This window comes from Centroberyx gerrardi, chromosome 16, assembly GCF_048128805.1.
Source record: "Centroberyx gerrardi isolate f3 chromosome 16, fCenGer3.hap1.cur.20231027, whole genome shotgun sequence".
NCBI lineage: Eukaryota > Metazoa > Chordata > Actinopteri > Beryciformes > Berycidae > Centroberyx > Centroberyx gerrardi.
Genome location: NC_136012.1, coordinates 18,427,012 through 18,453,221, shown reverse-complemented (window position 1 = coordinate 18,453,221; position 26,210 = coordinate 18,427,012). Strand labels below are relative to the sequence as shown.

General features: G+C 41.3%; 2 protein-coding genes across 2 annotated transcripts; one reads left to right on the top strand and one right to left on the bottom strand.

Moving 5' to 3' along the window:
* Positions 1–105: 105 nt before the first annotated feature.
* Positions 106–9,143, bottom strand: taf7 (TAF7 RNA polymerase II, TATA box binding protein (TBP)-associated factor). Its single transcript, XM_071916168.2, has 12 exons — positions 8,970–9,143; positions 7,649–7,725; positions 7,478–7,556; positions 6,947–7,080; positions 6,543–6,666; positions 6,331–6,389; positions 5,809–5,881; positions 4,890–5,003; positions 3,218–3,412; positions 1,494–1,606; positions 794–853; positions 106–397 (listed from the first exon to the last, which is right to left on the bottom strand). The coding sequence occupies exons 1-12, from the start codon at positions 9,007–9,009 to the stop codon at positions 353–355; spliced, it is 1,113 nt and encodes a 370-aa protein (XP_071772269.1). The 5' UTR covers positions 9,010–9,143; the 3' UTR covers positions 106–352.
* A 1,080-nt stretch (positions 9,144–10,223) lies between these two features.
* On the top strand, positions 10,224–25,124 carry slc9a6a (solute carrier family 9 member A6a). The gene is made up of 16 exons (XM_071916153.2): positions 10,224–10,577; positions 11,765–11,964; positions 13,121–13,198; positions 13,831–13,907; positions 14,101–14,213; positions 14,635–14,740; positions 16,208–16,349; positions 16,915–17,020; positions 17,862–17,950; positions 18,590–18,703; positions 19,203–19,314; positions 19,633–19,786; positions 20,177–20,207; positions 20,294–20,379; positions 20,948–21,053; positions 21,636–25,124. The coding sequence occupies exons 1-16, from the start codon at positions 10,286–10,288 to the stop codon at positions 21,912–21,914; spliced, it is 2,085 nt and encodes a 694-aa protein (XP_071772254.1). The 5' UTR covers positions 10,224–10,285; the 3' UTR covers positions 21,915–25,124.
* Positions 25,125–26,210: the final 1,086 nt, after the last annotated feature.

Sequence of the window (26,210 nt, the reverse complement as noted above, 5' to 3'; positions counted from 1 at the left end):
TAAACTAATAAGAGGAAGGTCAGCTGAGGCACAAGGTGACTGACATGTTAATTGGGAGTGCAATTAGCGACAGAATGACAAGCAAAACAGACACAAATTTTAGCCTTGAAGCCAACCAGTTTAATACAGTAATTGACAATTTAAAACCAATTCTGTCAACTCATCACAAAATATGAACTTTTAATACAGAACGCAGTACGCTGTACGTGTAAAGTCTGAAAAACAGAAGCTGAAAGGAATGACACAGCATGTCAGCTAATAAGGACTCCCTCCTCCCTCGTGGTGGTGCAGAAAGCTCTCCTGCTCTCTGTGTGTGTGTGGATGAAGACGACATGAGGCTGCCCCCTGGTGGTCACTTCTCGATCAGTGAGTCCAGCTGCTCCTGAAGCGAGGCCAGCTGTTGGAGCAGAAAATAGGAGGCTTGATTGATGCCCGACAGCCCCAGGGTGTAATTGGAGGCTAAGTGGATGATGATTAACATGTCTTTTCACATTAATTTGTTGCCTTCATTTGTCAATACAAACAACAAACCGAGACAGTGGGTGGCCACTGCGGCATAGCTGCAGCACGGCCTCGGCTGGTAGCCTCTGACAAATTCAATTTAATGTGGGTCGATTTGAAAAATGATGATATTAGGCATGAAAATTGCGAATGGACAGATAACAGAATGACACCTGATAAGAGGATATATCAAATTCATACACAATTCAGTATCGCATTAATGCAAAAGGAGAAAGCTGTAGAAAGCTCACAGCAAGCATTGATTTCAGCCTTTTATTAAAAAGGTTCTTACCTGCTCCATCTCCCGCTCCTCCTGCTGAATAATCTCATTCAACAAAGCTTGGAAGCGGTTCTGGGAGAAGACAGACAAACAAGATTTGTTTGAGTCGGCATACTGAGGCTCATTAAACTGTGATGGCTTTAAATGTGCGTCCGCCTGGGCTGCTCATGTCACTATCTACTCTGACAGAAAGGCCATTTGGAATGCCAGTCAGAGACAGCTGACCTTTTCCCTGCGTCTGTGATAATAATGACTGGAGATGGGGCTTTGACGGCCCCAAAACACTGGGCAATGAGAGCCCTAAATGGCAATGTAAAAAAGGGCCATGTCTGCTCATGTTTCACACATTGTAAAATCCCCTCTAAAGAGCACTTGGCGGAACGATGAATTTTCATGCCATTTTGTCTGCGAGGAAATGCTTATAAAGGGCTGACGGCAGAAATGTAATATTTACATCATTAAAAAAAACAAAAAAACGATGGCCTTCAACACCGCCGGTGATCAGCTTTTTCTTTTTCGGTTTTTCACATCGCTGCTTAGAGAAGTTATGCTTCATGAAGATTTTTGCCTCCAAGCTCATCTATGTGCACTTATGTTCCTGTACATGCAGACCTACTTTCTGTATGTGACTACTTTGTGAGTGAAAGAAAATATAGGGTGTGTGTTTGTGTGTGTGTGTGTGTGTGTGTGTGTGTGTGTGTTCATTGCTCACCTTAAGGGCCTGGTTTTCCACTTTCATGATGAGTTCCTCCTGCTGTTTCTTTCGGGCGCGGGTTTCCTGGAGCTTGGCCTTGACGCTGTTGATCTGCACCTGATACTCCATTACTGCAGGGAACAGCAGGAGGTTCACATGTTACAACTGCCGCACAAATACACAATAACCCACGCACATCAATGCCACACAGAACACACTCCTTCATTTTTTAAAGATTATTTTTTTTGTCATTTATGATTTTGTGCAGTCAAAAGTAGAGAGAAAAAGCAGGAGAGGGGTGATGGTGTGACACAATTTGAGAGCAACACTCTCACACTTTCAAAGCCGTGAGCACAAGGTTTTCACCTTAGCCTGCTGAACCACCAGGATGCCTCCATTTCAGTTTGACAAACTGACGTTAATGGCAGCAACAGACCCATTTAAAAGGATGTGAACCAGCAGGCCGAAGCACTACTAAATCAGTCTGCCCTGGGCTCCACAGGGGGTTCTCATTAAGTCCAGCCAAACTAATATAGCCTCACAACAACCTGTGGCTCCATCACCATCAACTATGTTCCAAACCAAGTCTATCCATCCTCTTATTGATGAAATTTAAGCTCCCTGCAGATGCAGCTCATCTGGCTGCCACTCATTATAAGTACACAGGTTCTGCCAGAAATACACATGGCCAGACTCCGTAGGAATTAGGAAAGGCTGTACTGGGTCGAGCTGGGTTCGTGCAGAGGAGCCAGCCAGTAGTTTTGCTGACTGACAGCTCCATGTATGTAGATGAGGAGGCATTGAGCTGTCAGATTGGACAGCTGTCTCAGCAGCATGCCGAGCCACAACACCTGTCAGACTGGAAAGTTGAGGAGGCAAGCGGAGAGATGAGAGTTGTGTGTGTATGTCTCTGTGGGCGAGGTTGCACATGTGTATTTAAGAGAAAGAGTGCACAAGTTGGTGTTTGTGTGAGAGAGAGTGTGTACGAGTGTGTGTGTGTGATGCCTGACCTAGAAAACTCAGCTCTGATTAGAAGTCCAGACACCTGGCTCAAGTTATTTTTGACCTCTGCTTTGACATGTATCTGAGGGTTTGATTTAATTTGATGTCAGACCGTCTCTTGTCTCCAAGTCTGTTCTGAAATCAGCATGCCAAGTTTTCGGCCAGGATCACTCCAAAAGAAAAATAAACGCACTGAGAAGACTGTTGGTATGCTAAGTTAGTAGGCCGACAGAATCAGCATTCACATCGAGATGTAAATACGAGGAGTTGCAAGCACAGCATGAAAGACTGATTGCAAAATTCTGTATTCTGCATTTACTTCATCCACCCACATTACTCTTTCAGACACATACTTTTCAGCACAGCACAAACATGTACACACACTCAATATCATTTTATAACAGATGCATGCAGATGCACATAAGCAAACACACATCCCTATCGCCATATATCCTGAGTTCCTATCCATTTTTAATTCCATAATTCCATTACTTTTTCCAGACTGGAGGTTTGACTGAGTTTGAATAATTTCGTCAGGGTTCAATATGATGTAAACTGACAGCGGCTGGGGAATGTGACTGTCAACTAGGTCATATCACTCACACAGCTGAACAGTATTCTTCACAATATCACAAAATAAAATCTGTAACTATGTATAACCACAGAACAAGACCTGTAAATTATCAAACATATTTTCCATCGTTTTCCAGACCCGCACAGGAACCCTGACATCCTCTCACCTATCTGGTTGTTTCTGTCAGTTTCGTGGTGCGCGGAGTCAGACTCGTTGAGTTTGTCTTGGAGCTGTCTGACCAGATCATCCTCTGTGTCCATGATATTCAGGTCCTCGTCCTCGTGGCGGTCCCCTTCGTCCTCCTCGTCCTCGCTGCTGCTGCTGATGTCGTTGAAGATCTCCCTCAGCTCGTCATGCTGGGCTGGCCATGCGGAATGCACAGGGGCGTATTAACACACGGGCGCAAATATGGAAGCAACATGAATTAAGAACACTAGTGTGGGTTCAGTTGAGGTCACCAAGACAACAATCTAGCTAGGATTGTGTTGAACAAAGTTAAAAATCAGAAGATATGGTGTGGTATGATATAAACCAGGTATCACTAACATGGACTCCAACCTACTCATGATGTTGTGAACACCTTCTCTCAAATACATTATTATTATTTGATCGTAAATAATAATCATCTATAATTTTATATATGTGTCAAGTTCAATTTCCTACCATACCATAACAACATTAAAAAAGAGTATCATCAGACCTCTGCCATATCTGCCTCAGTGACATAGAACAAGATAACGAGTCTCTGCAGTGATTTTAAAAATAAAGGGTGGAGAAACTTTCGCCTAGTGAGAGCCTATTGAGAAGGTAGACTTATGCTGTGGTAAAAATGCATCTAAATTGCAAATTCACTTCTTTAAAACGGCACAAAGCACCTCTGGTGTGTGTTGCAATCACCTCTAGTGTTTTGTTACTTAGAACTTTTGGATTTGTTAATTTAAATAAAAATGGAAATGCCAAATTTCACAATAAAATTCCCAGGACAGCTCCAGGACTGTTAGGACAGTTGGTCCCATATTATAGGAATTCAAGTTTCCCTTTATTTATACATATATTATTAATAATGTTTAATGAAGACATTATTCAAATTTGATTTCGTTTGTGTAGTTAAATTTAAAGTTACTGCATTTTCAATAATCTATCTGTTTTCACAAGCAGTTTCAGACTAACTCCAGTCCAGTGTATGTTTTTTACGGTTTTCTCAAAATCTACTGGTCCAAATCAAAAGAGCACCTAAAACCATCATAGTGGTTTTAGGTGCTAGGGGCACCTTTTCAAGAGCCGGGCTCTGTGTTGTTCTTTGGTTCGTGGTGCATAATTCTTTTTATAATACGCAGTGCTTAGGGGAATTACAGTATGCACTATTTTATTTAGGCCGTGCAAAGCCCTAAAAAGCCCTATATAAGGCAAAAACAGTGTCCTACACCAGGCGGTACGGTAGCAGTCACACAAGCATGAGCCAGCTCTAGGTTGGTGCGTGGCACTTTCACATACCAGGAAGTAGCTTGGTGACTTTCTAACTGCAGCGGCTAAGTCAACACGTGAATTGATCAGTTTATTCAGCAGTTCTCTTAGTTACAACAACACTGTGCTATCAAAGCACTTTGGTGTTAACAAGTGGGGGTTTTAAGTCAACATAGTTTCACTCACTCCAATCATGCTCCCCACCCAAGCACCTGTGAAGAGCTAGCACACTTGTTGGTGTCTAGGAAGGAGCTCTGGGGAATCCATTTGCAAAAACAATCTTAGTGCCAAAGACGGCTGGCAGAGAACTCAGAAACTAATGCTTGATGCATCTGCTTCCCCGTGAGCTGTTGACAAAACCATGAGTCACTTACCTGAGGATCCATGGCCTATCTTGTGTCCTGAGGTGCCAGGCGAGGAGTCCAGGTTGGTCAGAGAACCATGTTGGTCTGCCTCTTTGGTCTCATCCTCCGCTATTATTTCCCACCCTGAACACCATGGGTTAAGGTCAACCTACCCTCTGTACATTCTGCTCCGCCTTCAGCACAGCACTGCTTCACACAACAACACTTGTGGTCCTTCAAATTTCACACTTTCTGTTTAATGGTTCATAGGAATTGCCTTTATTTTGACATTTAGTAGTGTGACTGACATCTGAATGACTGCTGCTGCGTGTGACGCTCAAACTATAATTAGAACCTAGCATCACTGTGCAACTAAGCAACTAAGCAATGATAATGCACAGTCCATCTTAATTAACACACAGCATGCAGACATTGAAAGCAGCCCTGCTCTGCTCTTATTCTGTCAGGCAAGTTTAGAGTTTCATTAGAGCACTAATGGCGTCCTTGCAGTGTGTATATCTCTCACATAGACGCATTAGACAGAGTCAAGTCAGGTGAGTCTAGGAGGAGTCAAGGCCACCACTTGGGGCTTTCATCAGCATATTTTGACTAAGCTGCATTTATTATCTGTGTGAAAGGACATATTTGAACTGCTGCTGGTGAGACTGAGGTTAGGTCTGCCCTACAAAGGCAAAACAGCATTAACTTTAGATTCATTTTGTGCTTCTTAAAGGTCAAAAACCATGACTAGGGTTTAGATTTAATATCAACAAAAATGATACCCTTTGATGCTATATTACATGATATACAGTCCACTTCTGTAACAGTTTTTTTTGTTGGTACATGACATAAACGCTACTGTCATTTGTCTTGGTTTCACTACTCACATAGTTACTGCTCTTTGGGCTTTGTAGGGCTGATGTACGATTGTGGGTGGCTAAAAGGATACGGACACTGACAGCCTCGGCATCTGTGCTCAGCAATCTCTTCACCTCCTTTTCCACATCAGGAGACTCAATGTACTGCAAGAGAGAGATGGAGTTACATGCAGTGCTATCAGCATCACACACACACACACACACACACACAAAAGATAGCAGCTGGCCGAATGCCAGCAAGCACATTAGCGATTAAAAACAGAGGGAGCCAAATCAATATGGCTCGTCTCTGCACCTTCTGGAAGATTTATTCAAAAGACAAAGTAGAAGTCTAGTGCTCACGCGCTCGCTTTCACTTTGATCAAAGCAGTGGCGAAATTGCTTTCTTGCATACCTTTGGGGCAAACTAAGATGGAAAGGCTTTATTTATATGTAAATCTTAGTTTTCACTTTCACCACAGTTCCTGTTTTATGAAATGTAAATGTCTTGTTGGAATAAAGCCTGGGAAAGAGATGGATGATCGGAAGGGATGCTAAAGAGATGGATGGGAACGGGGAGGGGAGCGCTCAAGGGGAAATGAAAATGTCAGAACCTTCTTTTTTGCAGTCTTCCGAAATCTTCTCTTGCGTGTGTTCTTCAGAGGGCAGGTGACTGGAGAGCAAAACAACAGGATTAGTGAAGTCAAGGCGGCTCAATCAGCTGTGGAGGACAAACTAAACCCCCTGCATTACTGATGCGTGAAGTAACAGCACAGAGGGCTAAACTCAGCACAATTTGTTTGTGTGTACGGGCTTGTCTACTTACTGCCGTGGTTCCAGACAAATTTCTTGTCCTTGTCTTTGTCCTTCTTCTTGCTCTTGGGGTCGGTGCTTCCGGTGGGCTCCTCTAAAGGAGGGTAAAGGTCTCCATCTAGTGTACACACCAGCATCTAACCAATGGATGGTGAAATGATAGTTAGGAGGACGCCATGGAGTCATACCTAATCTAGAGTGAATTACTGCACTCTGCATGATTACTTAGTGTTGTTGTAAAATGATTGCATATCTAATGAGAAAAAGATAACACAAACTCAAAGTTTTGAACATTCATGGAAGCATGTTAGAAAAAAATCTCAGTCAGTATCCTACTTTTGGAACACACAACACACCTATCCACTTGAAGACAGATAGATTTGACATCCCAAATTTCATGTCATGGTATTGTTCTACCTGACAGACATCAGCAGTCTTGTAAAAAGTCTTCTTGTCCACTGTTTTCAGAGACTCCAGGATACAGGGCAGATCCACCAGCTTGCAGGCCAAGGGGACACGGTCTACTCTCACTATGCCATGACGACCATCCGCTACAAATGAGAGGGACAACATGATGTGGATATGTTGTGTGTGAGAATGTGGCATCTTAACACCTGTAGTGACTGTTATGTTGTGAGAGTGTAACTATCTTCTATGGGCTGGGCCAGTTGCAACTGCTTTTTGTTCCAATGTTTACAAACAAAGCAAATGTTAAATTCACAACATACATTGAAAATGTATGTTTTGCTGTCACATACCTACATTTCAGAGTGAAAATGTTTTAATTCTACACTAGATCGTTTAACGGATAACCTCAATCCATTTATTACAGCCTTAACATAAGAGCAACATCTACGACACATTTGAATGGTGTTATGAAAAGTCTGGATGTCATCACACAAATCAGAGGTAAACACCAGTGTAATGGCTATTGGTAAACTGGCTTACGGTGCAACTCGATGGTGAGTCTGTCTTTCAGGTTCATGCTGCTGGACTGGGCAATCCTTCTTACTGTTGAGGCATATTCCTTTAAAAGAAAAAGATGAATTGTCATTTGCAGAAAACACTCAGATTCAATTACCCCTGAATTATCATTTTCAGCGTGTGTAACACTCCTACCATGGGCAGCCTCAGGACAAACTGACTCTCCAACTCATACGGAGCATCCTCTTTGCTCTTTGAGCCGACCTTCCCAACTGCAATCAGAACACATCACCAACAAGATTCATACCGGTACAATAGTTCCCTTGTTGCTTGTTATGCATTTATGTAATTGCAGTCTCCATATCCCACCATGAACACACTGTGATGTTTGACCAGCAGACCCTAACCCATCTACTGTATATGGACTCTGCCTGGTATTAAAGAGGGTGTTATCTTTGTTAATGTTAAATTAGCATAAACAACATTCACAAGTAATTGCTCTAATAATCTGTCAGTTCAAGCTACATTTGTGCACATGAACATGCCTGAACAAGTCTCTGTCGAAGTTCAACACCAGAATCCTAAATCTACTGTGGTCAAGAGACAAAACCTGGAGCTGATGACAATGTATAGGAAACTAGTTGATCTTCAGGATGATCGTCAGGGAAAAAGTTAAACATATGAAGTAGCCCATTTTCTCCCAAAATACAAATGGGGTTTGGGGTTCATGATTACAAGTGCCAATTTTGTCATTATAAAAGTCACAAACTACCAGTTTTAGTATTGCAACCTGCACTAGAATCAAATCTGGTAGCCATAACAGGGCCAAATAGAAACAAAATGACCTCAAAACCACAACTGCTGCAAAATATTAACTGTTACAGAAGTTACAGAGGAAATACTGTAAATGTTTATATTTTCTGGTTATCAGAGAGGAGTGTCGTTTCCCCAACTGTTCTTGCTTCAGGAGAGAGTTGTTGATGCTCGTAAATATTGATTCAACTCGTGATATAGTGGTAAATAATAAGTGTAAGTGTGTGTAAACTATGACCTCTTGTCGGTGATCATCATATGTCTAACAAACAACAATATCAACAAGTCAATTCATGCTGTGTTCATTAAAAGACCTTATCTTACCATAAAACGTACATTGTTTTGACATCAGTCACTATTATGTGTACTATGAATTTACGTTCACGTTTTTTTTTACCCCATCTAAACTGGGTTTACGTGCATTTAGAGTTGCATACAAAGAGTATAATGTTAGTGTACCGTTATCAAGCTATGTACATCAGATACAGTGTGAGCCTTACTAAGATACAAGCTTTAAACAGTCAACACTGAGGTTTACACCTAGCATTAACCCATCAAGGTGACACCAATATTAGCAGCCCGCTCACTATTTTATTTTTGTTTTCATCAGATTAGCATTAGCAGTACTAACGTTAGCAGCATGTTTACACCACAGAGGCAAATGGTAGCTAGCGTTAGCTAAGATAATGCCAAAAGCTACTACCTTTCAGTTTGGACGTCATCTTTGTTTTCTTATTCTGCATGAGGTAACTGAGGTTACACAAATATATTTAAACGTTAAAACTGACACCCAAGTAAAAGGGCGATTTCAATAACGTTAGAAAATTGACGCGGTTCACACGGAACAAAATACAGAACACCGGCGGATTGTTTTTCTCTTGCTGCATTCAGGTCCTCCTCGGAACTCCCTGTTTCAGACCGTTTATTTTCAGCTCCTAGGACACATACTTAACTATCAGACAGACATGTAAGCATGCATGTGCAAAGTCGAAAGAAATGTTGTAATAACAATGCAAATATACACATATGTAAATCTAGTTTCGACAGCTACTACATATTCCGTCCTCGTGTTCCCTACTACGTTATAGCACGGATTATAAGGTTTCTTTTCCACTTTTGGTTTTGCTTGTCAGGACAGGTTAGCCAATATCATGTAGGAGCCAAAGATTCACGAGGGAATCAACATTTTCGCTTTTACCTCCGAAATAAAGGTAGTTCACATGAAATTTGTAAGGCAGAATTTCATTTTTCCGACAAAACTTGAATGTCACATTCTCACTCTGTATCGCGAGACTTGTCACATTGCGCACACTGGATATCGCCGTCATCTGGACAGTTGGAGGATTACAGTCAAAAGGAAAGGGGTTTTGAAAAGATAAAAAAAATAAATACTACTCAAATATCACTTATTTTGTAAGATACTCAAATTATGGTTACCTGAACTATTTTTTAGTTGTACCGATATCCAAATGACATCATCAGTGAAGCACCCTTGAAATACTAAAATAATTTTTTTTTGTTGTACTTTTTTTGATTACCAAAATGGCTCATCTCGGATAGTACATAACAATTTTGTAATCATAACAAAAATAGATAAGCGAATTTATTATCATGCCATCTATCTCACTTCCAGTTCAAACTGATGAAAACCAAACAGATTTCACAATAAGAGTGCTCAACTAGAACTAGCTTCAACAGCTACGGAAATGTTCCGTGGAAAAGTGCCAAATCTATCTTTGCTCAATAACAATTCCAATTAAAAGTGACAGACAATAGCTGACGCTACATTTTAATTCGCTCAATCAATTTAAACGAACAACATTTTTCTAAGGCATTTTATATCGAAATAAACATTGTACGTTTTCTGGGGGAAAAAAAAACTTTCACTTCCGGGCCGGGATCGATTCCTCTGTTGCTGTCGTCTTTCTGCTGTCTACCTCCCAGCTTGCATAAAAGATTTCAACAAAGTTTGGTTTTATCGACGACGACATTACAACAATTGGCCGCTGAGTAACCAAAATGGGGTATAAATTGACTGTCAACAGTGCCAGGAGGGCAACGAGGACACTGTGGCTGCTCATGCTAGTGAGTCTGTCTGTCTGCATCTGTGTTTGCAGAGCATCATCTCCAGAGGAGGACAGTGCCATGGAGAACATCGTTACAGAGAAGAAGGCTGAGGAGAGCCACCGGCAGGACAGCGCGGACCTGCTCATCTTCATCATGCTCCTCACCCTCACCATTTTGACCATTTGGTTGTTCAAACACCGGCGATTCAGGTTTTTACACGAAACTGGACTGGCGATGATTTATGGTGAGAAGCCCCACCTGACTTGAGTGATGTCATCAGTGCTGTTACTCTCTTTGGCACTAAATGTTGATTTCCTGATCCAGTACTGCAATACCTGTTTTGTAGATGTGGGCTCTCGTTACACGGATAATGCTGGCCTACATTAGAAATGGTTGCATGCCAGCAGCAGGCTCATGTTAAATGTTTCTCTGTTTCCAACCTCAGCAGGCAAACTAGTATTGCTGATTTTATCTTGAGTATCAGCATGTTAACAGTTACATGCTGCAAGGTAATGTGTCTACACAGTACAACATTATGTTGCTGTTTTCATGTGAAAACCATGTAAATCCAATCTTGGTGATTTTCATGTTTCAACTTCAATTGAAGGAGTACATGCTCCTCTACAGATTGAGAAAACTCTGCCAATCTTGGGCTTATGAAACCCTTTCAAAACCCTCAGAAATACATGGTGGTCAAACACAAGGCTGTTGTTCTTAGTTCCTGAAAAGCTGACATTTGGGAGATACAAAGTTCTCATATACAGTGATGGAAAGAGTACTAGAAAGCCTGACTCAAGTAGAAGTATTGTTACTTTGCTGATATTTTACTTAAGTAGAAGTAAAGTTACAGATATAAAAATCTAAAGTATCTAATCTAGAAATCTTTAGTAAAAGCAAAAAGTAGCTAATTTAAAATGTACTTAAAGTAAAAATAAGAGTCACTTTTTTAGAAAAGAGAACGTTGTTACATATGATCTTTCCCATGCAATTCTAAAAGGACAAAAGGACTGAGTTCAAACTCGATTCTTTTAATTGGACAATTTGGAAATGACAAAATAAAGTGCACAAACAAAGTAAAGCCAGATTACTCTTCTCACTGCGAATGGATCCACAATTTATGATGGTCTAGTTTCTGATGCTTATGGAGAGCCACACCATCTGTACTCTGTAATGGATGTGATTTAAAATGTAGTGAAGTACAATACATAAGTAAAAGTTAAATTACTGACTTACGGTAACGTGAGTAAATGTAATTAGTTACTTCCACCCTTGTTTATATGTCCACATCCTCTGCATCCTGCTATTAAACTCGGCCTTGACTTCCAAGCAGGTCAAGATTTTGATCTCACGTCGTACATTCCTTGTTTCAACCATAACCTGTGTAAAACCAGAATCAACTTTACCCCCAATGTCCCCTCTCTCTCTGTCCAGGCGTACTGGTTGGTGTGGTCTTGCGTTACGGCATCCACGTTCCTCGGGACATCAGCAACGTCACCCTCAGCTGCCACGTCAACGCCAGCCCCGCCACCCTGCTGGTGAACGTCAGCGGCAAATTCTATGAGTACACTCTGAAAGGGGAGATCAGCGCCACCGAGGTGGACGACGTGCAAGACAACGAGATGCTGCGCAAGGTAGAGACCAGAGACCAGTGTGGTGTTGTGTCAGCGGAAACTGGATGTAGGAGAAAGGCTTGTACAGTATCTGATAGGTTGGAAAGCACCAGCATTTGCTTCATTTCACTGGAGTGAAGTTTCTAAAGATCTTAAGGTTTCATACTGTTATTTCTACAAATCTGATCTTGTATCTGTGAGGCATTTCAATTGATTTCTCAGTTTTTATGCAACATGAATTCTCCAGTAGCTTCCAGTCACCAGTTTTCTCCCCACGTTAATTAACTTTCTTATTTACAGCACTGCAGTACAACGTTGGGAAATCTAAAACCTGATCAGAGCCTTTAGAAAAAGGGCTCAAAACTTACAGAAACAACAAAGTAGGGAGGAGGTTAAGTTTTCACCCCTCTCGTTTGTTTTGGTAGCAAGATATCTCAAAAAGTAATGTATTTGGATGGAATTTGGTGGACAGATGGCCCTTTACCCAAAGATCAGTTGATTAGGTCTGGGATTTCCACCACTAGGTGATTATCATTTTTTAATCCATAACTATTATGCTGGGTTCATGTGCTGGTGGGAATTTCTGACTTCTGGGACCTCCAAGTCGGCTACTAAACAGCATTTCATCCACACGCTGTTATCTTGGAAAATCAAACCCGGAAGACAAACGATAAACAAACATAAACCGTTACGACCGGGTGCCGCTCTGCAAGATGGAGAATTGTTCAGCGTTGGTGGAGGTTTGCGGTCACCAGATCCGTGTAAAAAATTTAAAAAACAAGATCCTGGCCTTAATGACCGCATTCCACACCGGCCGTTTGGTCTTCTAGAATGAAAGGTGATCTGATGAAAAACTTTACTGCTGTGAAATTAGTATCAGCTGACATTCATTTGCCTCCGTCTGTGTGGAGAAACTGTCCCCGTTCCCCATCTTGTGATTTCACTAATCTTTGGTTGGTTGGCCTGGGAGCCGCCTCAGTCTGTCCCAAATGTGTCATTTCTGATGATACAATGATCAAACTCATGCAGCATGGAAATCCAAATATTTTGTCCGGCCAGGATTAGCAATAATTGCCCTTTGGAGGATTCTCGTTTTGAAAGCAGATGTTTCATTGTGTATTCCAGTGATTCTGCACTATAATGTGATACTGATATATATATATTTTTTGTGGCTCAGGTGACCTTTGACCCAGAAGTGTTCTTCAACATCCTCCTACCCCCTATCATCTTCCATGCCGGCTACAGCTTGAAAAGGGTACAGTATTGTTACAGGCACTGTCCCTACCAATAAGCAGCACATATAATCTAAATGCTCAACTATTAGAAAGAGTAGCTATTTTTAACACACATGATTCTGCTCCTCCTCTGATGTAATGTCCTCTTTTCAGGATCACATGCTAATATTTCACTTCTATACTTCTATCTTTCTCATTTTTAGAAACCTAAATAGTTGAAGCAAATTATTGAAGATGAATGACTTAGATTCTACTCAACATATAGATCAGTGGTTCTCAATGTGGGGTCCAGGGACCACCAGGGGTCCTTGAGGGGGTTCCATGGGGTCCCCAGCAAATTGATAAAGTGTATAAAACTTAAGCCTTATTTAAGTTACAAGAAGTTAACACAATTAGAGAATGTAGGAAAAAGACTATTTTGGTCATAGTTTCTCTGTTATCTCTCTACCTACAATACAGAAAATCATGAAATTCTGGACAAAATCATATGTAACAATAAAAATATTCTCAGATTTGGGTCAGAGAGACAAAATCTCATCAAATAGGGGTCCGTGGCCCTAATGTGTAGTAAATCAGGGGTCCTTGATATGAAAAAGGTTGAGAATCACTGATATAGATGATGTTTGATGTGTTTATTGATGATTTATTTCAGAGACATTTCTTCCGAAACATGGGATCCATCCTGGCTTATGCCTTTCTGGGGACAGTCATTTCTTGTTTCATCATTGGGTAAGAACAAAAAACAGGGTCCGCTGCTCTGCTTTCACCTGTACATTCTATGTTCTAGGCAATATGCACAAAAGAAACTGTATTCCAATGCATTTTTGGTATATGTAAATTTCTGTGGTGGTAAAGCCTGCGTGATGTCAGTACGGTCGGTGTTGTTGATATGGAAAGTACTTGCCGTTCCCCTGTTTGCCAGGTTGCTGATGTACGGCTGTGTGATGCTAATGAAGCAGGTGGGACAGCTGAATGGAGACTTTTTCTTCACTGACTGCCTGTTCTTTGGGGCCATCGTCTCTGCCACAGACCCTGGTGTGTATGATGGCTTTCAGTCTGCAGTAACAATTGCTTAATCAGCAGCTTCGAGTATGTCTTAGATAGTTATATTGTAATAAAAGGACAGTTTTGATGACAAGGAAGTACATTTACTATGCAGTTTTGAATTGAATTAGATTTAAATGAATGATTCTTGCTCGCAGATTACACTAAATATAAGTGGAATTCAGTTCTGTCCCTTAAAACGTGACGCTTACAGTACAAATAATACATAGTCTGTTTCACAAACACAAAGATTAAATTCCACTGACAAAAACAATCCACCCTAAAACATACAAAACACACCAGCTGCCACCTCTGAATTGGCTCAGTGACACGTATTGTTATTTGGGTCAGTTCTTATATCATGGAAGAAAACAAGAGGAATCCAAGAAGTGTGTTTGTGTTTGTGTTGCAGTGACGGTGCTGGCCATCTTCAATGAGCTGCAGGTGGATGTGGATCTGTATGCTCTGCTGTTTGGGGAGAGCGTGCTCAACGACGCGGTGGCTGTGGTTCTGTCCTCGTAAGTCCTCTGCCTTCCTTACACTCTGTCAGCCATGACTCTGCGTCTATCCTGATCCATCTAGAATATTTATGTTGCCAAACTTCTCCTGCTGCTTAACTAAGGTCACCAGAGCTGCCAAGATACTGTTTTTGTGAGAGAAGTGGCGAAACTGCAAGTCATGCATTTTGTATTGATCGGCCTGTGACCTTTTTTAGCTGCACCTCATACCAGCTTCTCATTAACACTGTGGGAAAACGTGAGGCTGCCCCCTAAGCCAACACTTCTCGGTTTGTCTCCTCCTCTGCGTGGAACTCGGTTATTATTTCCCCAGAATTGTAATTTATTATGGCAGGCCCAGTGGAAGGGCCGGTCCCCGGGGAGAGAGTGTGGAGGAGACTCTGACCAAATGGGTGTACTAAGTAGAGCAAGGCAATGTGTGCCTCTGCAGAGCCTCGGGACAAACATGACAAAGCACCAGCCATTTGATATTAGATACTAGCTCAACATGAAAGAAGCAGACCCTTTAAAATAGTTATGCATTTATTTGCTTGTTTGGTTAACCCCTATTTGACCTGGTTTAGCAGATTCCTATTTACATTAATAACTTTTGAAATATATCCAGAAGCCTAGCAGAGGGCAGGGTGCCATTATATGCGTGTCGACAATCTCCCAAAATAAATGGTGATTTGCTTTGTAAGTGTGGGGACTGGGAATGGAGAAAGATAATAAACCTCCTATTAGAATCAGACCTGTTTCAAATACTATTTACAAATACTTTTAATGGTTTGCTTTATCCTATTTAAGTGCCAGATGAATGCGGTTTGCCACATAGAAAACTACAATGAGTGCCGGAAAGGTTACAATATCTCAGCAAAATACTTGGAATTTGTTTTTTTTTCATACTTTCCTGTGATTGACAACTATTTAACGACTATTTAAATTGTCCTGATGCATCCTGTCCTGCTGTCCCACACTCTAGATTAAGACCAAGGCTAACAATTATTTACAAATACACTATTTGACCCAAGTCTGACACATCATAGTCTCAAGAAGCTATGAGTTTGTGCCTGGGATCAGTCACTTGTTAGCGATGGCTGTGAAGGCCCACTTTTTAGGAAGAGAGGCAGGCATGAAACGCTTTTGAAAAAGCCTCCTGTACAAAGAGACCTACTAACAGGCAAAAATATTTGCCTGATAATAGCACTACCTGCATATCAGGCAGGCTCATCATGCAAACAGCTTCTACATCCGGGGGTTGCAGATACATATAGAGATGAGACTGTCTGTATCCAGGCTGCAGCTTCAGCTTCATAAGTTGTGTAGTTTATCATATATGATTCCATAATCATTCCGTCAGCAGATGTCTGTCCTACTGTTTGACATGATTTACACTCTACATGCACTTTGCGTAGTAGATAAAACTGCTGATGTGTAGTTCTTATTTTCTACTGAATGTATGTGTGGTGTTGTACTGTGTTACACCAGGTCCATCGTAGCGTACCAGCCGCAGGGGGACAACAGTCACACCTTCGAGGTCATGGCCATGCTCAAGTCCTTTGGGATGTTCCTGGGAGTCTTCAGCGGCTCCTTCGCTCTGGGCGTGGCCACCGGAGTCGTCACCGCTCTCATATCTTTCTCGCTGTTTTCATTTTTTATTACGTCTTTAAAAACCATCCACTGTAGCATATTTACAATTCATGATTGCAGTTTAATATATTAAGTGGCATATTAATTATTTATTAAATTGGAAGTGATCTCCCAGTGTACAGTGTAACAGATGAGTTATGTATACATTACATTACATTACATTGTATTACATTGTATACAATGCTGCAAAAAATATCTTAAGTCATTTCGGCAGTATTGAGTCTTAAAATCTTTTCTTAAATTGTTTCTTAAAACAATTGAAAAAATCTGTCATTTGGCTAGATAATTTCACTTGTTTCCAGTATAGTTTCATTTGTTTCAAGAATTCTCCTGAAACGGGTGACAATATTTTAAAATAAGTTTATAATAAGAAAATTCTTGACACAAGTTTATTTGTGTTGAAAACAGGTAAAATTATCTCACCCCATTGGCAGATTTTTTCAGATTCACATATTAGAAAAATAAGATTTTAAGACTAAAGACTAGATTAAATGATTTACGATATATTATTTTTGTGTATTGTTTAACTCCTTGACTGACCTTACGTGACCAAGTTCACCAAGCTGAGGGATTTCCAGCTGTTGGAGACGGCTCTGTTCTTCCTCATGTCATGGAGCACATTCCTATTGGCTGAGGCCTGTGGCTTCACAGGTAACACACACACACACACACACACACACACACACACACACACACACACACACACATACACACAGACACATGGCACTAACACTGCTAAGGTTAGGGGTTCAATACCCACACAGGCCACCTAGGGCTGCAACTAACGATTATTTTCATTGTCGATTAATCTGTCGATTATTTTCTCGATTAATCGATTAGTTGTTTGGTCTATAAAATGTCAGAAAATTGTGAAAAATGTCAATCAGTGTTTCCCAAAGCCCAAGATGACGTCCTCAAATGTTTTGTTTTGTCCACAACCCAAAGACATTCAGTTTACTGTCGTAGAGGAGTAAAGAAACCAGAAAATATTCACATTTAAGAAGCTGGAATCAGAGAATTTTGACTTATTTTTCTTAAAAAATTACTCAAACCGATTAATCGATTATCAACATAATTGACGATTAATTTAATAGTTGACAACTAATCGATTAATCGTTGCAGCTCTAAGGCCACCCATACTAAAAATGTATGTACTGTAAGGCACTTTGGATAAAAGAGTCCACCAAATGGTATATGATTTAATTTGTTGTCATCCTCACATACGCAAGTGAAGGTTGTTCTATTTTTGGGTGCTAAAAAGCTTTGAAAATTAAAATATATAAGGAACCAATAAAAGAATCAATAAGGAATCAGAGCCTGCAGACTGTCCTCCCTGTGGAGGGGGCAAGCAAAACTGAGTTTCCCTACGAGGATCAGTAAAATATTACATGATTGTTCTTAACTGATTATAGAACCAGGGGTTAGCTGTATTGATCCTCTCTCTTTTCTGTCTGTGTCCCCCCGCCCCCCCCCCTTCACTGGTGTGTTGCAGGAGTGGTGGCAGTGCTGTTCTGTGGAATCACCCAGGCCCACTACACCTTCAATAACCTGTCTCCTGAGTCGCAGGACAGGACCAAACAGGTCGGACTAGAACTACAACTACACCAATACCCATTCTGTTTATTTATGCTGTCTAAGTATGGAGTTGCCTTTGTATCTTTATTTTGAAAATGAAAAATAGTTTTGAAACTGACAAAAAAGGTCTGAAAGCAAAAAAAAAAGTGAAAATGTGACATAACTAATTAGTTGCATGTCATGTTTTACAATATATCGTCATAATAAGATAATCAACAGTGTGTTGGCAAAATACCTAGTCAGTATTTACGTTTGCTGTCATGGTTCAGCAACACGATCAGCCATCTTCATCGGTAGAGAACTGATGTGCTCGACTTGCCATTCAGCTGTCATAGCGCGCCTCTCCTCTACACCCCACCCACACCAACACAGGGTGAATGGATGAATGAAAAACGTCTTCTCTGTTTTTTGAATAATGGAAAAAAAGATTTGAATGGCAAAAAAGGGACATTGTAAATGAAAGAAGAATCCAGAACTGAAAGCTTTTTTTTTTTTTTCACTTTCAAACAAGCAAGATACAAAAGAGAACTGAAAATGTTACTGCACTGGTTTTGTTTTAAATGTAATGTGTAAATGTCATCGTTTTCTTATTCCTACACCAACTGAGCTTGCCATCAACTGAAGAAAATGTTGTTTGTGTCGTAGCTGTTTGAGCTGCTGAACTTCCTGGCGGAGAACTTCATCTTCTCCTACATGGGTCTGACCCTGTTCACCTTCCAGAACCACGTCTTCAACCCCATGTTCATCGTCGGGGCTTTCGTATCTTTTCGTATAAAACTACCTGGTGCCAGCTAGTGAATGATACACAATAATGAATGATTGTATGTAAGTTTTATGATGCTAACACCAAGCCTGATATGCTGCTTTATCGTTGTAGTGCCTACTTTCACTTGGGTTTTAGTTCTCTAATCCCAGAGCACCTCCCCACTTCACACACACACACACACACACACACACACACACACACACACACACACTCCATCTGATCAGCTCCACGTCATGCTATTAACCCCCCCAGTTGGCAACCCACCCTCATAAACCAGTTTCAACATTATTCAGCAGTCAAAGATAATAGTGACATCAGTGAAGTTCCCAGACTATTACAGGCTACAACCAAGAAGCAAACAGTAATTGACTTAAAGGGAAAACCACAAGCTATAAATCTATTAAATAAGCGTGGTGTATGGTGAGTAGGCTACACTAGCTCTCTGTTTTGTGCTTGGACCAAGACCCCTTCCTTGACCACGTTCCCTCCCAGCTGGCAGTGTTCCTGGGCAGAGCCGCCAACATCTACCCTCTCTCCTTCCTTCTCAACCTGGGCCGACGCAACAAGATTAGATCCAACTTCCAGCACATGATGATGTTTGCAGGTCAGTAGTGTGCAGATGCTTTAGTTGACGGTAGTATGTCTTCTATATCCTGATTATTGTAAAACTTATTCAGTCAAGTGTAAGACTGTGCAAGGAGAATGGAGTTTTCGTTCCTTTGCACCCTGTCTTGGAGTACTGACTCAACCTGATTGTGTACTGGAGTGTTTTTCCAGTACCTGCATGCCACTGTGCAAAGTGTTATCTAACCAAAAGATAACACACACAGGCATGCAAACACTCATTTCCCGGCTTGACTTGTCTCACACAGAAACATCTATGTGTGTGTATGTATAACATTCTCCCCACTGCGATCCTCAGGGCTGCGTGGGGCGATGACCTTTGCCCTGTCCATCCGGGACACGGCCACGTACGCCCGGCAGATGATGTTTTCCACCACGCTGCTCGTGGTCTTCTTCACTGTCTGGATTTGTGGCGGGGGAACCACCCAGATGCTGTCCTGCCTGCACATAAGGTATGACCTCACCTCGCCGTAGATAGCGCTGTCAAAGTCAGTCCTGGGTCAGATAGTATTTGCACACAATTAGCATTTGTTTTAACCTGCTTGGAGCACCAGATGGGTGGGGTTTGCCACTTCGGGGCATTTCAGATAATGGTAAATTGACTTTTAAATACTTTTCTTTGATTGTCCAGACTTCCTGACACCGATGGCATTGCTTTATGTTGTGTAACGGACCCATCTGGTACTCCTAGCAGGTTAAAATGTCATAGAATCCCATACAAATAGGAACTTACAAACAAATTAGGAACTCACTATCTAGTAGAAAACACATGTACTTCACAATGCTATTCTGGTTTGACGATTGTGACTGTAACTGACTTACATGTCTGATTCTTTCAACAGAGTGGGAGTGGACTCTGACCAAGACAACTCTGTGAGTGTACCCCTTGTGAGATTTGTTGCTGTAATGTGACCATGAGTATAACAGAATACCTAAACTGCATATCTGTATTTGTCTAGATGAGTATTGCTGAAGGCTCAGAGAGGAGGAGCACCAAACAAGAAAGTGCCTGGCTTTTCAGAATCTGGTACAACTTTGACCACAAGTATCCTTTGGTGTTTTCTCTTGTGTGGCAAACGGACAGGATTTGATCGTGCTCATAGATCTCCAGAAAAAAATAACGTATTTTTAGATTGTCTGTGTTTAGATTGTCTACTTTGTGTCTTTGATAAGCTGTAAGTTTATAAGAACTTGATAGGTTTGTAATGCCATAAACACTGACTGGTGTTTATGGCATTACTGAGACTGGTGTCATTACTAGCTAGTTAGCTGTATCCAATAAGTTTAAAGCTGAGCAATGACTATCCTGTGTAGTTCACAGTGTCAGACAGCAGGGGGAGTGCCAAGTATAGCCTCTAAGACAAATAGCCTCCTTTACTGGTAATATTCTGTTTAACTTAATGCAAAATGAATGTCAAGTAAGTTACATATTAACTTAATAACTTGGTAAGTAACTTGGTTAGTAACTTGTATAAGAACGACAGAAACATGGATATGAAACCACAACTTTATTGAAAAACCTCAGCATTCATTATTCACACTCTCTGATACTGTCTAATGGCTCACAGTGCTTCTTTCAGTTGAAACAGTCCTTGACTCTAGCACCCCTCCAGCTACCTGAAGCCCATCCTGACTCACAGCGGCCCCCCCCTCACAGCCACGCTGCCCGCCTGCTGCGGCCCGCTGGCCCGCTGCCTCACCAGCCCCCAGGCCTACGAGGTCAGACGCTGGTTCATAATGCTATTCCTGACCGAATTTCATTCGTGAATTTTTCATTCTCTATTGTTTGGATTAAAAAAAGCTATTGTAATGGATGTTTGTGACATGCAGCAAGGAGGTTACATTGGAAACACATGATTTGCTCTATTGAGCAGATGATCAAGCATGTGATCGTTGCACTTGAACTAGACACAAGTCAGAATTTCAACTGTTCATTAAAACCTTGAAAGTTTGTGGATTTGAGAAAAACAAAATAAGGCCTTAAATGTTTTTGAAAATGAGTGGATGGCCTTGAAAGTACTTGATTTTTTGTTAAAATATAGCACCCAAATTCTCCAATATGCCTCAACACTTAAAGTCCTGAGGAAAGAACTGTGATGGAGATTTGCTTTGATATTGCAGCAGTTTTAAACCAGTGTCCAGTGCCCTTTGACCAGCATCATGTCTTACCCCAAAACATGGCAATTTTGAGACCTTGAATTTAACCCAAAAAGATCTTGAAAGTCATCAAAAAGTCCTTGATTTTGATGTGTGGGAACCCTGGGTATGGAATATCTGACATGCTCTCTCTTCCTCCACCAGAATGAGTGCCAGCTGAAGGATGACGACTCTGACCTTATCCTGACGGACGGCGATATCAGCCTGACCTACGGCGACATCACGGTCAGCACAGACGCCACCGGAGCGCACACCAGCGGCGGGCCGGCGGGCGCCTCGGCCGGCGGCGCCACCTCCGAGGACCTGGACCGGGAGCTGACGTACGGAGACCACGAGCTGGTGATGAGGGGCACGCGCCTGGTGCTGCCTATGGACGACTCCGAGCCGCCCTTCACAGACCCACACCACCGCCTACGGATGTGAGGGCGGAGTCTCAGCCCGGCCCCAGACAACCGTCCGACTCACCCAACCGACCGGAGAAATCGAACAAAGGACTAGTCTCTGACACTCCTTCTTTCACTCTTCCACTTTTCTGTCTCTTAGTTATGCATCTTGCCTCATCCCTCCTGCTTTTTCCACTCATTTTCTCACCATCTCATGTTTTTTTTTTTCACTTCCTCTATAGTGGCAAATCACTGTCTCTACCTCATTCTCGTTCTGCTCGTTTCCACACCTTTCTGGCATCTGGCAAACTGTAATATAGTCTATTTATTTGTTGGGTTTTGGTTTTCAATTGAAAATGATCATTTTTGTTTAAGTTTGGCTTACATTTGTGTGGCAATCACCTTACAGTAGCATTGCACAGAGGTCTAGAAGCATGCGTTAGTCTCTAAATTGAAGTCAAAGTACCAACCGCTAGCTAATTTGTCTCTGTGTATCACAAGAGTACTATAACTTTGATATGCATGCTAAGGATGCTTCTGTTGTTTTCTATGTGTGGGAGCCTGGGAGGTTGAGGAGTTTTGTGCTTTGGGTCTGACCTTGAATGTTGCTGCCTTCTCTCTGTGCGTCACACAGTGCGATCAAAGGCATGCTGACCCAGTGGCTAAACATTACTGTACATTTGGTTACAATCAAGTGCCTGGCGATTGTAGTTTCAAGCCTGGCAACCCATCCTGGATCACCTCTGGGGGGCAGAGCCAATTCAGAATGGTAGTAGTTTTCCTCTATTAAAAAAAAGACACCTCTGTCCATAAGGTAGCAATATACTCAATGGGCGTTGGGCTGTCGGTTAGTGCTATTTGCCTGTAGATAGCTTGTAACAATGATGCCACTGATACAGTGAAACCTGGCAGTGAAAGTTGTGGATCTCTCCCAATGACCTTTGACTGTGACTTAGAGAGGGATTTTACACCTTATTTTAGACGCTGATGTCGCTTGCAGCAGAATGAAGGGCTGTTGTGTCGAATACGAGATCCAAATGAGTCTTAAAGGTGAAAGCTAGTGCCATTTTTGTCCTGCATTTGACATTTTGTGAAAATTGAATGCAGACAACCTCAAAGTGTTTTGTATTCTTTTTGAACATAGCTTAGGTACCATAAGCTAAATCACATTTGTCGTACTCATTTAGCATTGTGTGTACATTTTCTAGTACATCTTGCATTAGTGTCAAATTTTCTCATTAACTGAATCTGAAATTCACATGTCGATATATTAATTTGATATTGCAAAATACTACCATGTTTTTGGTAAGCACACGATTGATTTTGCGAGTATACCTTAGGCAACTTAGAGCAATGTTTATCTCTGTGTTATTTGATTTTATACACATTATCATGATAGGGCCATGAAATCAGTAAGTGTGATAGGCAAGGCCACATTTGTGATAATTCCAATTAATCGATCCCTGATATGAGAAGATATTTTTTCGGTATTTAGGCAGTTCATCTTTAGTAGATTCCCACGACAGATAGGGTGCAGTTGTTTCTGTGCTTGCTAAGTTTCCCCTCTATACACAGCTGAGGCCTGCTTTTGATTCCTGTGGGTTAATGGGTCGAGAGTTTAACAACAGAATAAACTGGAAAGGATCGCAAATAAAATATGATGTTGCATATCATAAAAAGGTACGCATGGATGGATATGTTACATGTAGAAAGTATCCCATATTATACACTGAATAGGCTATTGTGTTTTGGTAGCTGTACAAGGAGAACTGAAAGTTTTGTGTCTCCTGGGTGCAGAGTAGCAGCTGTTGATGTGGTTTAACAGGAAGCGTTCATAGGACGTCACCCTGGCAACGCAGTGTTGATGCGGACAGCAGCGAATCGGCTGCCAGACGACACTCCAACAAGGTGGCTTGAAGAAATGGGTGTTTGTCCTCAGGGCAAGATGAAGAAACAGGGTTTATGCATGATGGATGCAAGTGGGTGGGGTTGAAGAATAGAGTGGGAGAAATTGGGGATGGGAGAGAGAATTGGAAGGACAGTTGGGATGCCTGTGTTTGTGTGTGTGTGTGGGGGAGTGATACAGAGGTGGAAGGAAGAGCAGATTTTTAGATACAGCTTTCCCTTCCGCAGTGTTATCTTCTGCTGTGCAGGAATTTCTAATTGAGAGTGTTCACATTTTTATTTTTATTTTTATTTTTTTTTAAATCAGGCATGCCTCTTGACACCACATTGTCCAGAAAAATGAATATTTTTCCACCATTTTATACTTTTTTTGTTTGTTTTATTAAATCTTATTATGTAGAAGGGAACTGATGAAGTAAAAAAAAAAAAAGTTGAACCATTTGCACTCGTCCTTTTGAGAATGTCTTTTTTTTTTATTGTGTTGCTATGATGCTTGTCTTATCTAACTGCTGCTTTTGTATTATTTACCTTATGTTTTGGAAGGTGGTGGAAAAATGAGAGAATTCATGTAACTCCAATGAATGGTAAATTAATGTTCATTACAAATTCAGTTGATTCATTGATCAGTCATTATCTTACTTTGTAAAGATTTATTTCCATATTACACGGGCAGTTGGGATGGTTGAAAGTCCCACCATACTGTAATTGTCCTATTTTATGACTTTGCCATTCAGGTAATTTCTATGTATGTTAGCAACCAATTGCTGTTAGAATGCTATTGCCATGACCTATACAGAGCATGAATCAGTCTCATCCATTCTCCATTGATCTTGGACTCTGGGGACAAAAAAAAGAAAAAGAAATCAAACCAGAATTGTGTGCCACTGTTCTTTGACTGACACATTAAATAATGTGAAATCTGCAAAAGCCCATATAGGTTTACGTATTTGCCTGTACTGCTCTGCCAGTATGTGTTCTCTCTCTCTGTACTTTGAATGGTAACTTGTGATTGGCTTTGATCATTGGAATCTTGTCTGAAGTAGCTGACCAAAGGGGCTCGCTGTGCTCTGTGTTTTCAGACGGTCCACTCTATCTTTATACTGCAAATTCTGTGTGAGTGCGTGTGTGTATACGCATGCGTCTATGTGCTCATGCTGGTGAGTGTGTATGTACGTTAGAGAGCATGTGTGTGTGTGTGTCTGTGTGTGAGAGACAGAGGGAGACAGTGTGTTGTCTCGTTTCCTCTGTGTTGCAGGTACTGACTGTTTACATCTGTGTAAATATACCCTCACCTGTTCATGTGCGTGCAACGGTCAATAAACAGAAGCCTGTGCTTTTGATTAAACCGCTCGCTGTAACGGCCTCCTCATTTGCCTTGTTTTGTTACATGGAGTGTCTGGATTGTGTGAGAATGCAGCTAACGAGCTGCAGAGATCCCTAACCCTAACCCTAACCATCCAGTCCAGAGCCTCCTGTGAGATTTGGTCAGGAAAGAGACAAGAAATATGGAAAGAGATTGTATTTGAAATGCATGTATCGGAATTTATCATGCTTATATTGAACTATTGAATTTAAAAGAAAATGCATTTGTTTTCAAATATTGAACATGTAAGGTACAATTTGAAATTGAATGCAATGGCTTGAAAATGAACAGGATTATTATTGAATTTAACTTTTCAAATTTGGTTTTCCCAATTCAAATTTACTTTCCCTCATTGAAATGCAGGTTCCTGAGACACACATCCCGGAACAAGTGACATTTATTCCCTGAGTGTTAACTGGAAGACGGCCGCCTCCTCCAAGGCTGACAACAGTGGGCTAAACACTCGTCACTCAGGCAACCACAAGTCATGTGGCACTGCGCCTTGTTTATCTCCTCAGCCAAAGATCGAGTCTTATTCTCCCAACTTGGTGAAACAGTTGCAAAGCTTGTCATTTAATGGACATCATATCAACTTGATGTGAACTGACTGATCATTTTTCCTGTCACTCTCAACTGGCAACTATTGCATTAAACAAAAATGGCAAAATAATAATGTTAAAAAAAAATTAATATGACACTTCATATTTCTAGGGAATAGAGGAGTGGTGTGAATGTGAAGCAGTGCTCTACATAGCCAAGTGTGACGACATTTTATTCTCCCCGGCATATTTTCTGCTAGATAATATGCTCCTAATATGGGCACAACTCTCTCCACTCTGCTCAAGAATGCCTGTATAGTGGAGTTAGAGTCCAGGAAGGAAATAGTAGTTTTAAAGGGCGACTTACACTCTCTTATCTAAATAGATAGTCCTCCCTCTCTCCCTCTCTGTCCTTCCACCTTGATTTCCTCCCCTTCCCTGTTCTTTGGCAGAGACTCTTATCCATTTGACCTTGTGTCTAGAGGATCTGTGCAGTCTGGGCGTCTTGTGGCTCAGCAGCCACTCAACA